The 12342-nt window shown below is 40.8% G+C and overlaps 1 protein-coding gene across 3 annotated transcripts in view; it reads right to left on the reverse strand.

The window, feature by feature from the left end:
* Window positions 1-12342, reverse strand: part of NOL4 (nucleolar protein 4) — a 273762-nt gene that overhangs the window by 212679 nt on the left and 48741 nt on the right. For all 3 annotated transcript variants that reach the window (XM_030553010.1, XM_030553009.1, XM_030553011.1), the window contains exon 3: window positions 327-438. In XM_030553010.1, coding sequence (XP_030408870.1) covers window positions 327-438 — 112 coding nt within the window. The remainder of the gene's footprint in view (window positions 1-326; window positions 439-12342) is intronic.

The following is a 12342-nucleotide window of genomic DNA, read 5'->3' on the forward strand; positions in this document are numbered from 1 at the left end:
GAGCTCTTCTATCCTCAATGACTACAGTGCATGCACCCCATCTATCCCCCACTTTTAAATGGATGTATAAACATTTCCAAACTAAAATAAATGATTTCCTCCAGGTAAAATCATCTTTCTATTGAGGGTGAGCATGGCATTACACTCCATCCCTTATGTGAATGCAGAAGATTCACTACTTTATAACTTAACTAAATGAGATGATCTGACTTGTTGAACTGTTCCAGTCTACCAAATTTTTATGAACCTTCACTTAAACTAGGAAAATATAAATGGTTATTAGGAATAAAATTACTTTACATCCCACCATTTGACACTAAAACTACCTTTATGATCCGCTCCATCTGGGTTTAAATGCATTCTTTTCTGGCACTCTGAGCAGCTCATTAGAAATCGTGTCACCGCTTCTCTAGGCAGGAAGGCATAGGTCTCTGAAATCTGAAATGAATAACAAAATATAGGTGTTATTATATAAGCTGACTGAACATGATTTAACAGAACCGATCATTACATTTCCATATAAGGCATATTATTCCATACTGCCAGGAAGCACAATGAAAGCATGCACTACATACTATTCAGCTTTTCCAGAAACATCTACCTACTTATTTAATGGCTAATAATAGTCGATTCTGAAAAAATGAATTCATTTTAAAAGGTGCTCTGTTTTCTTATTTATATTTTTTGCAAATTCTTTTCAGCAAAAATATTCATATATAACAGGCACCCAAGTGAGGGGTTTATTTTAAACCCACTGAAAAGCTCCCAGCTATTTTTGTTACAGCGTGTACCACAAAAACTTCCTTAGTTTCTAAGTTTTATTTATTTTAATGTTAACAATATGTCAACAAATAGGTACCGGATTCAAGAGATTAGGAATGTTGATAGTCTCCTTCCTCACTGTTCTAGTCTTGTCTTCATTACATCATTTGTTGAAAATCTTCACAGAGTCAATGATTAATACTCTGATTTAAATAAAGCCTTTCCGCTAATCACCCTAGAATTTAGCAGTCTGTGGTGCCTTTGGCGCACCTTGAAGTAATACATTTTGGCCAGTCCAAAATGATCAGATTTTCATATTTTATGTTCACACACAACCATAAAGTCTGACATCTGAGGGTATGTGCTTCTGGTCTCCTGCAGATCAACAAACGCAACTAGTGCCACAATGAATTTCTAGGCCTCAGTTTGCCAATTGATTGCTTTGCAAAGCAGATTGCTCCTGAAGAGAGAGAGTCAGATTCAGCAGCAGAAATTAAAAGAGGAGTAGATTGACACCCACTTGTACTCTGCTGCTGGGAAGCCTGCAGCAGGATCCCACTTAGCTACTGAAGGGTGGCAATGCTGATGCAAGTCGACATAGGGGACCAAGGTGAAAAGATAGCGGGCTAAATTCAGAGGAGGTATGTGTAAAGTGGTGTAAGTTACATTTCAGTAAATGGGGGTAAGTGCAGTTAAATATGTGAAAGTAGGTCTAACTAAGCGTAAGGGAGCAGGAAGAAGGTGAGCTGGCCTATTTTAACCATCTTATCCCTTTCTTTTGCAATCTGTCTCCTGGCTACCCAGTGCTGTAAATTACACTCCCTTAAACACTTCAGTGGAGCAGATTTAGAAGTGAAAATGTCACTAAGTTGGTGTGAGTTTAAATTGGTGTAATTTATATTCTGCTGGGCCCTTAAACTCACCCATCAATTTGGTTTGAAGGGATGAAATAAGCAGCAAACTATGCATTAAAAATTATTAAGAATGTGAATTATACCATTATGTCTATGCTACTAATGTTAAGGCTGTTCGACTGTTTCCTTTATAAACCTCTTTTTCAGAAGTGTTATAACATGAGAAAATTTCTTTCTGAGCTGAAATTTGGCACATATTGTCTTAGTCCCAAAAGAAGTTTGTCTGAAAACATTAAATTAAGGCACTTTTTAAATTACAAATTCTGCAAATAAAAAAAATTGTATTTCAGATCAATTTTGCTCACTTCTACATAACAAAAACAGCTGATTTTTTTAAAGCGTGAAAATATGAGTTGGATTGAGTTTTTACAGCATCTAAAAAAGAATAACTTAAAATCAGCTAGAAATTAACATTTAGACATTAGTAAGTGCACTAGTAAGTGCACATATGCAGCCAACGCTCTTTCATAACATTTTAACACATTTGAAGTTTGGCTGCATTGAAATTAATGGACCTTATCCATGGATTCATTAGTAGCCTGGATTTGATAGGAATGCTCCATGCATTCTAATCAATTATTTCTGTCGAATTCTGATTCCACTTAAATAGGATTGAAATCCTCTGTCAGGAACAACTGAGTTAAGCCCCCGATTTGATGGGAGTGCTCCCCTGACTACAAGGGAACATCAACTCCCACAACTGAATTTGTTCACATGGCAGCTCCTTCTGTCTCCAGCTTCCCACTATATGTATTCAGGGATACCCATCCTTATATAATGTTAACCTTGGCCAACGTCCCCTTTCTTTTACCTAGTGAATTGGCTCAGATTACTTAAATTTTATGGGCTAAATATTCAGCTGGTGTAGGTTTAGTTTAATGAGCATCAAGTCATTGGAGCTATGCCAATTTCCACCAGCTCAGGATCTGACCCACGTATTTTTATGCATTTAATTTTAAATGATAAATTGTGCTTCCCAGTAGTTTGCCACAGTACTGCTTGTGTGTGTGCAGCAAATTACTGTCCTAGGGGTAGCAAATGGGAAAGTGATGCATTTTGCTTCCATCACCAGAAAAATAAAAATTGTGGGGACAAATGGTGCTTGCCTTTCTCACAGAAGGAGTCCTGTTGAGTTAATTAGTGCTTTTCATGTCAGTGAGGACAGCAAGAGTTGGTCAATGATCTTATTTTTTAAGAAAATGTTCTTTGTGTCCTTCCAGTTCTACGAAAAGAAGCCAGTAATGGCCCAGTTCTGCAACACTTGCTCGTGTGAGTATTCCCATGGGTGTCAGTGGCATTCCTCTTTAGAGTAAAGACTATATTAAGGGCTGTAAGAGAGAAGGACTTGTAACTTCCTAGCATGCCCAACATCAGCTTTTCTCACACAAGCATGGAAGAGTAGGGGAAGACTAACACAGATCATTAGACAATTCCATAAGTACAAGCATAACTATAATACTGTGGCAGGTGGGGCTGCCTCACAGCACCCCTCTGCAGGGCCAAGCATGGTGTTGCTGTGGCTATAAGCTAAGTATCAGGCTATACCAGGGATGAAAGTAGGCCAGTACTCCGTACCGGTAAGAACTCGCACCGGCCCATGCCCAGCCCACATTAAAGCACTGCAGCCCTTTAATGTCCCTGCCCTCTTTTGCCCCCCCGTCAGGGGCCCTGCCAGTGGGGTCCATACCGGCAGGGCCGCCGACGGGGTCGGGGGGGAAGGGCAAACCTTCTTAACAGGCCTGATGGCTATTGACTAGTCAGTATTTCCTCCTGGCACTTATTGAGGCCTTTAAGCCTTCTCTGTTCCATTGTAATTTTAATATGTGGAGATAATTGCCTCTGTGTTCTGCTTTCAATGTTTAGATTATTTTAGTGCATTATGTGTTATTTATTATATAGCCTTTTTTAGCTACACGATTGTTTGTAAAACTAACAAGCACAAAACTAAGAGGTAGATCTTAGGGCACATGTGGCAAATGTGAGGAACAGAAGTGAGATTTTGCAAGTGAACTTAATAACCCATAAGACATTAACAACAGAGTACGTGTGTATAGTATGGAAGAGATGGAGTGTCAGGAAAGCATATAGTTTCATATCTTTTCTTTAAAAAAATAGATCAGAAAGGAACCAGAGGGAAAAAACTGGAAGGTGGTATATAGCCCCAAGCCCAGGGCCATCAAATCAGGTAGTTGAACCAGATTTCTTGATGACAGGAGTGTAAATAACAGAGTCAGTGGTGGAAGTCAAGGGGTGCCGTCTTCCTCACTGACATCAGGCTAACAAATGAAAACAGACTTATTTCATTATTATTATTACATGGTTTTATAGTGAATTGGGGTCCATTGTATACAGTTTAGATAAAGACCAAACAGCATTGTGTCCAAAGCAGGGATCTTATGCTATGCAATCTCCATTCCCTCCTTCAAGTAATAGAACCAACATCCTGAATGGGATAGAGATGGAGAATAGCAATTAGTTGACAAAATGCCAGGAGATTCCAAAACTGCAGTATATAGACAGCCAGAACAAATATGCCAATTAAAAATACATAGGGCTTGATTGTGCTCAGCCTGTGTGTGGCTGTGTGAAGGAATGGAGAGGGCACAAGGAACCCTTCTCACACTTGGAGGCCTGTGCTAGGTCTGGGCACAATTGCAGTCTTTATGCTTCCCTGAGAACAAGGTCTGCTCTAGGCAAGTGATGCTGTTGAAGGGAAAGTGCTGGCCCCTGGTCCTGCTCTGTCTCTGTGCTGGCTAGTGAAGCTGGCCTAACAGGTGAGAATATGGGAACACATGCTGCACCCTGTCAAAGAGTGGCACTTCCCCTGGGAGCGATAGTTATAATGTTTAGAGGGCAACGGACAAGGTGTTTGTGTGATCTGATTTTTCATGTATCTGTCACTGTTCAAATCTTTTGCTTTAGAGGGTGGGAGAGAAGAGGAAAGAGGTGATAAGCTACATAAACTTTGGATGCAAAAACTCAAACTGGAAAGCCCTGTTGTTGAACCACCTGGGTGAATTGTTAAACTCTGGCTCAGCTGACCACTCACATTCACCTACATGATCAGAGACTTTCCATCAAATTGTTTCCCTTGATATGGCAGCAACATTAGCAGCTGATATCTTATACTTCATATACACACCACAAACCTATCCCCCTCCCATCTCATCTTCCTGTTATACTATCCTCACTCCAGGTGCTGCAAAATTGTTAACTGTTTTCTATCCACATTGGTCCTGCTGCTTAGACATTGTAAGCCTCATCTCAAACCTGCTGTTTAGACATCTAGGCCTATCGTAAACCCTTTTAACATGTTAGTTATCTGAGATACTTGTCATAGACCTCTATCTTACATGAAGGAGGTACAGGTTGGAAGGGATATGATGTTTTAAGTATAATTTTAAAAAATTAATTTCCTGGCCTTTTGATTTTTTTTAAATTAATTACATCTTTTTCCTTAAGTGAGCAAAGGCAGAATGGGGAAGAGGCATTCAAAGGGGATGGTATAGTCATCAGAGCTAGTGAAGAGAAAAAACTGAAGTTAGAACATAATTGTTTTTTTTTCTAGAACGGGATTCAATTGTAGCTTGTGTTAAATAAACATTCCCTCAGACTTATAAAAGTCTACAGAATTCTTAGCTCTCAGAGTTTGTTTGTTTTTTCAAAATGAATGAATGGTATGTTTCTGTGAACACAGAATTCTTCTGTGTTGATGAATACTCTGGCATTTACATAGGAGATAAATTAGTAATCATGTGCTTAGGACCTGCTTCAAGAAGACTAGTCTAATTTACACACCAAATTCTGCTCTTGTTTACATCAGTGTAAATCCAGAGTAAACCCACTGACTTCAATATGCAGATATTTTGATTTTACAGTGTGTGAGAGCAGAACTTTAACCCCAGGATGACAAAAAATGGCCCATGCTTTTGTTTCATGGATTGGCATTATTTCAGCTATGCCTCTGACTTTTTCTTTATCCTTTTTTAGCTTTTGCACTGGTGATCATGCACCAGGAAGGTCCCTATTTCGTGCTCAGTAACACATTCTGACACGTATCTAGTTAGGGATCTACTCACTGTCCTATGGATAATGTAAGGATTTACACTAACAATTATAGGGTAAATGAATCATATAGGTAAGGGAACATGACCCAACATATAATTTACCAAAGTGGGGCACTTACTGTATGTGATTGTCTGCATAAATTATATGAAAATCAATCATAAACAAAGCCATAGGGCTAAGTTAACATCTTCTATAGGAGAGCTCAAGGGGAAGAAAGAGTGCTCTAAAATTTAAGGCTTGATCCCTGAGCCTGGCCCAGCTGTGCTCAGAATTGGACTTGAGAGAAACTAAAGGTGCCCCTGATCTTGTGGCCTATCAGAGGCCATTTTGGTACAACTTAGATCAGGCTGAATTATTCCTGTTTGCAATGGCCCACAGAGACCAGTTCCAACAGTTGAGGATTACTGGATTGCTGTCACACTCCTGCCACACCCTTTTGCTCTAGCCACACCTCTGACATGCCCTCTGTGCCCAGGCATCAGTGCAGTGCCTAGCCAGGGATTCTCTTTCCACTACTGCAGTGGATATGAACTTGAAGAGTTCCCAATGCATTCTCTGTTCAGGGGAAAAGGAGATGCTGCCATGCAGAAGATGTAGGAGACCTGGTGATGTAGCTCTGCAACAGTGAAGAGTGTCCTCAAGGATTGACAGGACTGGAAATCACACATACTAAATCCTCCCTGTGGAATCCATGTTTTTCCATGCTGTTTTCTGTCCTCTTCTTCCATTGGCAGCATGACTCACTAAAGAGCTATGCTGACACTGACTCCCCCAATACCACTACACAGTAGCCCCTGCTTTACCGACCCTGCTTTACCAAGATAGATGCCAATGAGAGGAAAGTTAATGCTGCTAACAACAAAATGAATGTGTGTGCTTTTCTGAACCCCACAGATCAGTGGGTCTGGGTCCAAGAAGCCTTAATATGCCTATAGTTATAAGTGCTGAACACCACGAGCATTATTTGTAGAGAAATTACTTTGTGCAAGGAGCTGGCCATTTTCTCCTCTGCCTGTAGTCAATCCACAGCAAAATAAAACAAAACCAAACCAGAAGAGAAAGAGGAGTGCCATGAATTTAAGGACAGACATATTGGGCCAGATTACCTTTTCTTGCTGCTTCAAAATTTCTTATCTCCTTATGAGCATTTTCACAAGAGAGCCGAAGGTAATTAAATAATGTAACATGAAACAGAACAAAGACCTGAGAGGCTAGAAGAAGCTCCCATACTTAAAGTCATATTCTGGATGCAGCTGGACAGTGCAAATCAGGTAACGTGCCTCTGTAAAAGCTCATTGTTTATTTTTTGTGTTTTATCCTGAGAGACAACGACTAGGTTCCTGGATAATCATAGAATTTCAGGGCTGGACAGGACCTCAGGAGAGCATCTAGTCCAACCCCCTGTTCAATGCAGGACAAATCCCCAGACAGGTTTTTTTTTACCCCAGTTCCCTAAATGGCCCCCTTGAAGATTGAACTCACAACCCTGGGTTTAAAAGGCAATGCTCAAACCACTGAGCTATCCCTTGCAAATATAGATACAAAAATGCAAAATAAAGATGTTAAAATTTTTGAAAGATGCAAGCTGAGGCCCTGCCTTACTCCAGTTTTGTGTTGGTATAATGGAGTGTAAAACTGGAGTAATGTGGTGGTGAATCAGGGCCTGAACATACTCCTGAGCCCTACTCTCAGTGGTGGATTAGCCCAGGGGCTCTAGCCAACTGGGAGGCCTCGGAGCCCCGTGTGAGCGGGGAAAGCCCTGTGCCCTGACCCCTCTCCTAGGCAGCAGCCCCGGGCAGGCAGGGTGGGCCAGAGGTGGGGGAAGCACCCTGCACCCCCGACTCTGCTCCCCATGGGCCAGGCAGGGGAAACCTCTGTGACTCCAGACCCCACTCCATGGTGGCAGCGCCAGGTGGGCAGGGCAGGCGCAGCAGTGGGGGAAGCCCCCCACACAACCATGACCCCACTCCCTGGCAGCAGCGCCAGGTGTGGTGGCAGGGAAAGCCCTCAGCACCCCCAGATCCTGGCCCCAGAAGCAGCCAGGCAGTGGGGGGACAGAGCTTCTCTGGTCTTGGGGCCACGGTGAGGGGGGAGAATAGGGGAGACCCTGTGTGGAACAGGGGCAGGGCCCCAGGGAAGGAGCAGAAAGGGATAGGGCCATGTGCACATGTGGAGGGGGCAAAATGGGAGCGGAACCATAGGTGGAAGGGGTAGGGAGGGGCCCCCCACTTGCTCTGGCCCAGGACTTCAGAAATATTAATCCACCTCTGCCTACTCCAACACTTGTTACTCAATCAGTGCGAGAACTATGTAGAACTGTTTTATTGTTGCCATTTGTTTGAAAGGCAAGAAGTAATGAAAAGAGAGAAAAAAAACGAAGGTCATCATGAATGTTTATGGACTTGCAATGCTGAAAACTAAAAAGCCTCTTTTAGTCTAACAAGTCCATGTATAATTAAAGCATCTGTAGTGAGATTTCTGCATTGCAGTGATCAGCCATTTCCAGTCATTCTCCCTTTATATGGGTGATTGCAACTCAGGTTCAATGATTTAAGTCTACCCAGGGTTTAAGTCTACTAAGTTCAATGCAGTTATATCAGAGATGAATTTGGGGCCTGTGTCACGGTAAAACAGACAGGAAATGGTTAAGGGCTACCTGCCTGTCACATGACCCACCAGGGGATTTAAAGATGAATGTGTGTCCTATTTCTTTGTGGATGGGCCTGTGACAGAGGTAAGGGACAAGCCTTTGGGACCTGCCTGCATTGGTCAGGGGAATTGCTTTGTTTTTGTGTTTGAACAATGAATAGTGCCCTGAGTCAAGGGCCTAAAACAGACTTGAGTGTAGTATTGGTTCTTTCCTGGGCTGGTGAGCTAGCGTACCTGCTTACAGGCCCAGTAACTGAGCAGTCCAAAGCCTATGCAAACAGCACCCCATTCCCACCCACAACAAAACATGGAAATGTTTCCCCACAAGAATTAGGCTGAGAACATCACATGAATTTTGCTTAGACTGATTTCCCAGAAAAAAACAGAATCCTTATGTTCTTCCCACTAAGTCACGCAGGCTCCCAGGCAGAGAGATATTAGCGAATTTTAGGTGCTTTGGAAGAACTGTGTCAGAATACAGGATTAAACAAACTTTAAAAACAAATCAATTCCCCCCTGCCACAAAAAAAAAATGAATCTGTTCTCTCAATAGCATTTCCCTCTCATCTCACCCCTCTCCCATTTTACCATTGCAATATTCCTCCCATGGTTTGAGGTCTATACACAATGTGGGCTCAGTTGTACCTTTAAGCCACAATACTATACGTGGAGCTCCAGGAGGAATTCTGTCCCCAGGAAAGAGAATTCTTCCTGGAGCTCCCAGCTGAGCATGAGGATTGTGCTGGCTGATAAATCCCTTCAGGGAACACAGTATACTTTTTTCTGCTTGCTCCACCAGCTGTGCTAGCCAGTGTGTCCCACAGCTGCCCCCCCTCAAAAAGGCATTTTGGAGCCTTGCACCTGACAGTGTGTAGATTCTGTACTCCAAGGAATAGGCTCCTTTCACTCTTCTCCCTTTCCGTAAACACTTGTGTGCCTGTGAAACAGCAAGGCATAAGCACTATGGGAATTATTTGTGGAGAAATTACTTGACTGCCCGTGATGTTTAACTACACTGTCTATATGTTAATGTGATCTCCTCAGGACAAGGACCTTGTTTTTTTAATGTCTGTAAACATCAGGGGCAGTTCTGGAACTAACAGATTAATAATCACTATATACATTGTTTCTCTAGTCTGCTACAATACTTGCAAATATCTGTTTTAAAATGTTAAAGCTGTGATTTAAAACCCCAGAAGCAAGACAATTCTTGTTTCACTGCAATACATATAGGGCCAAAGTTTCTGCTCGCGCAACTCCACTGACATTAATAGAGTTATATCAGCAAAGAATTTGCTCATAGACATGTAATGGTGTAATCTAATAGTATCAGTCTCTAGGTGGTCTTACTTACTATATGAACTAGGACACCCACATGTAGCACGGTAAGTCAGTAAGAAGAATAAAAAAGAACCTACTTACTTTTGTTAGCGAAATTAGCAATTTACTGTCATTTTTCCATTGTTAAGATTAATATACTGAGCCTTAAGGGAAAAAGTCTTGGCTCCGCATGATACAGTTTGTGTGATCCCTGCAGGTTACTTAGAGTCAAGTTAGAAGGAGAGCTTACTACATAACTGCATACTATAACACAGATAGTTTCCTAAGCAATTAATGGACTCTGTGTTGAGGAATCCTGCAGTTCGAGTTTGACACACTTTTCAGCTGATGAAAATGTACAGCAGCTCCCTCCAAAATACTATTATCACAGAACTACCGAATAGCATAGTTATCTTCCTATGCAGCATCATTATGTAAAGTCCCACTGAAACTGTACAAGTGCCAGTCATTTCCACAAAGCCTTGCAATTTAAAATTAATACCTGTGGTGAAGACTAAGGATGCTCAGTTCACAAATTGAGCCTACATATCCCAGGATGGTATGCTGGGCAAGTTTGCAGCATGACACACTGATGTATTCCAGCACTTCAGCACTGGGAACAGGATGGGAAGGGAGTCCTCTTTCAAAACTGAAAAAAGTCTTAAACTCATTTCAGAACAGGAACTAGGTACAGAGTCAGGGCTTTTCTTACATTTTCCAAACTTGTTTACCCAGCTAAATACAAGCCATAGTTAATTTAAGTTACAATACCTTTGCCAGTTTCTTTGTCTTACTAATCATGCCTGGGCGATATTCAAAGTTTTGACTAGTGCTGATAGAATTATGAAAAAGCAGGTTCACTACTAACCTATTTGAATTTAATTTGCTGCTGTTTGTGGGGTCATAACATAAATTATTTGTGAGTATTCAGGAAGCTGATGATACTCATGAAAATATTTATGAATCCCCAGAGTTCCAGAAGAATGGCTGACATTCAGAATTTTCTTTTCATTGTTCCCTTGTTGAAAAGTTTCAATCATCCCATCAGTGAGCAGAAGTGATACCATGTGACCAATCACATGCCATGAATTGTGAACATCAAATACCAAATAATTGTAGCAAACAGTTCATGAACCATCCGTACTCTAAAAATATGTTCACCCAAAAGATTTGGTGAATATGTCTGACAAATACATTTACAGAATCAAGAATGATTCACCGATGATACGTGAGGCTGAAAATCACCACAGTTTTGGTTCAGCAAATACTTTTGGAGTAGCTGCGATACTGACTTGGATTTATAAAACTCTAAGGCCTAAATGGTTTGGGACATGATTCCTTGAGAGACTCCCTCCCTCTCTGTGAGGCACCACAGCAGAAGTCAGCTGGATTGCTTGAGCTAACAGACCTTTGATTTAATCCTCTAGGGGCTCAAGAGAGTCCATGACACTGGAATTTGCTTTCCCAGATAGTCCAGCAGAGTCTAATTAAGGTCTCACTTAAACGTGGAGTGCAAAAGCTGATGTTAGTTTGTTTTGGAGTTTTGTTTTTTTTTCATAGAATTACTGTATTTTTTAAAATTATACAAATGCAGTTTGTCCCAGGGACATGTAATTGGATGCATGTTGTAAACCAACAAATAACAGTAATACACACACAAACATTGATAATGACACAGTAACATGTACTTGGGCTTCTGTATCATCAGCTGATAACTATGTAATAAACTTATGTCACCACTGTAATAAAAATTAACATCAAATGAAACTGCCATACAAGCTGCTTAACCTACACAAATTGCTCCAAAGGCACATTAGCTGCCTTTGCACATTATTCATAATATATAAAGGCCTGATCCACATGAAATCAGTGGGACTACTGACAGTAGTAAGTATTATAGCTGTAGTATATATATTTGCAGGGTTGTGCCCTAAAGTATTTTATTTACAGGCAATAAACAGTCAATATACTTACTAAATGAAGAACCTTTGAAATTAAGAGTGCTAGTGATATGTTCATTACAATAGAACGCAGTGGCAAAACTAATGCATAGCTAGTGTACAGTGACGATAATACTACTTTTATTAATGCATAGCTAATGACCCATTAAGCTAATACTACTTTTATTAGTGCCCTGAAGACCAAGCTTCAAAACTGGCTATAGTGACAGTTAAAAGTTATTTAGACACTTATTTTTTGTCCACATTAGAAGATCACTGCATAACTTGGCATAATTTGTCATGACAACTGCAAGTGTCATCCTTTATACATATATATCTTGTGGGTCAATAATGCTGAGGGCAAGTTGTGAGAAATCTTACAGAGACCTGGCCTACAACATACACTATGAAATAGCCTAGAAATAAAATATTTTTAAAAGAATGTGCCACATAGTAAAAATTATTATGCCTCTACAAATTCACTATTTCTTATACTCAGTAACTCAATTTCAACTGCAGGTATCTGACATTTTGAGCTTTTTACACATTTTGTTGCTCTTTATATTAAGGATGGCTCAAATTATGTACCTTTTTTTTTTGTTTGTTTCTAAAGATTGCATCCAGGCTAATGTGCATAAAGTTTCAACTTACTGCAGCTGCAAACCACTGGGATAATGTCCCAGAAAAGA

The sequence above is a fragment of the Gopherus evgoodei genome, chromosome 2 (genome assembly GCF_007399415.2).
Source record: "Gopherus evgoodei ecotype Sinaloan lineage chromosome 2, rGopEvg1_v1.p, whole genome shotgun sequence".
Lineage (NCBI taxonomy): Eukaryota > Metazoa > Chordata > Testudines > Testudinidae > Gopherus > Gopherus evgoodei.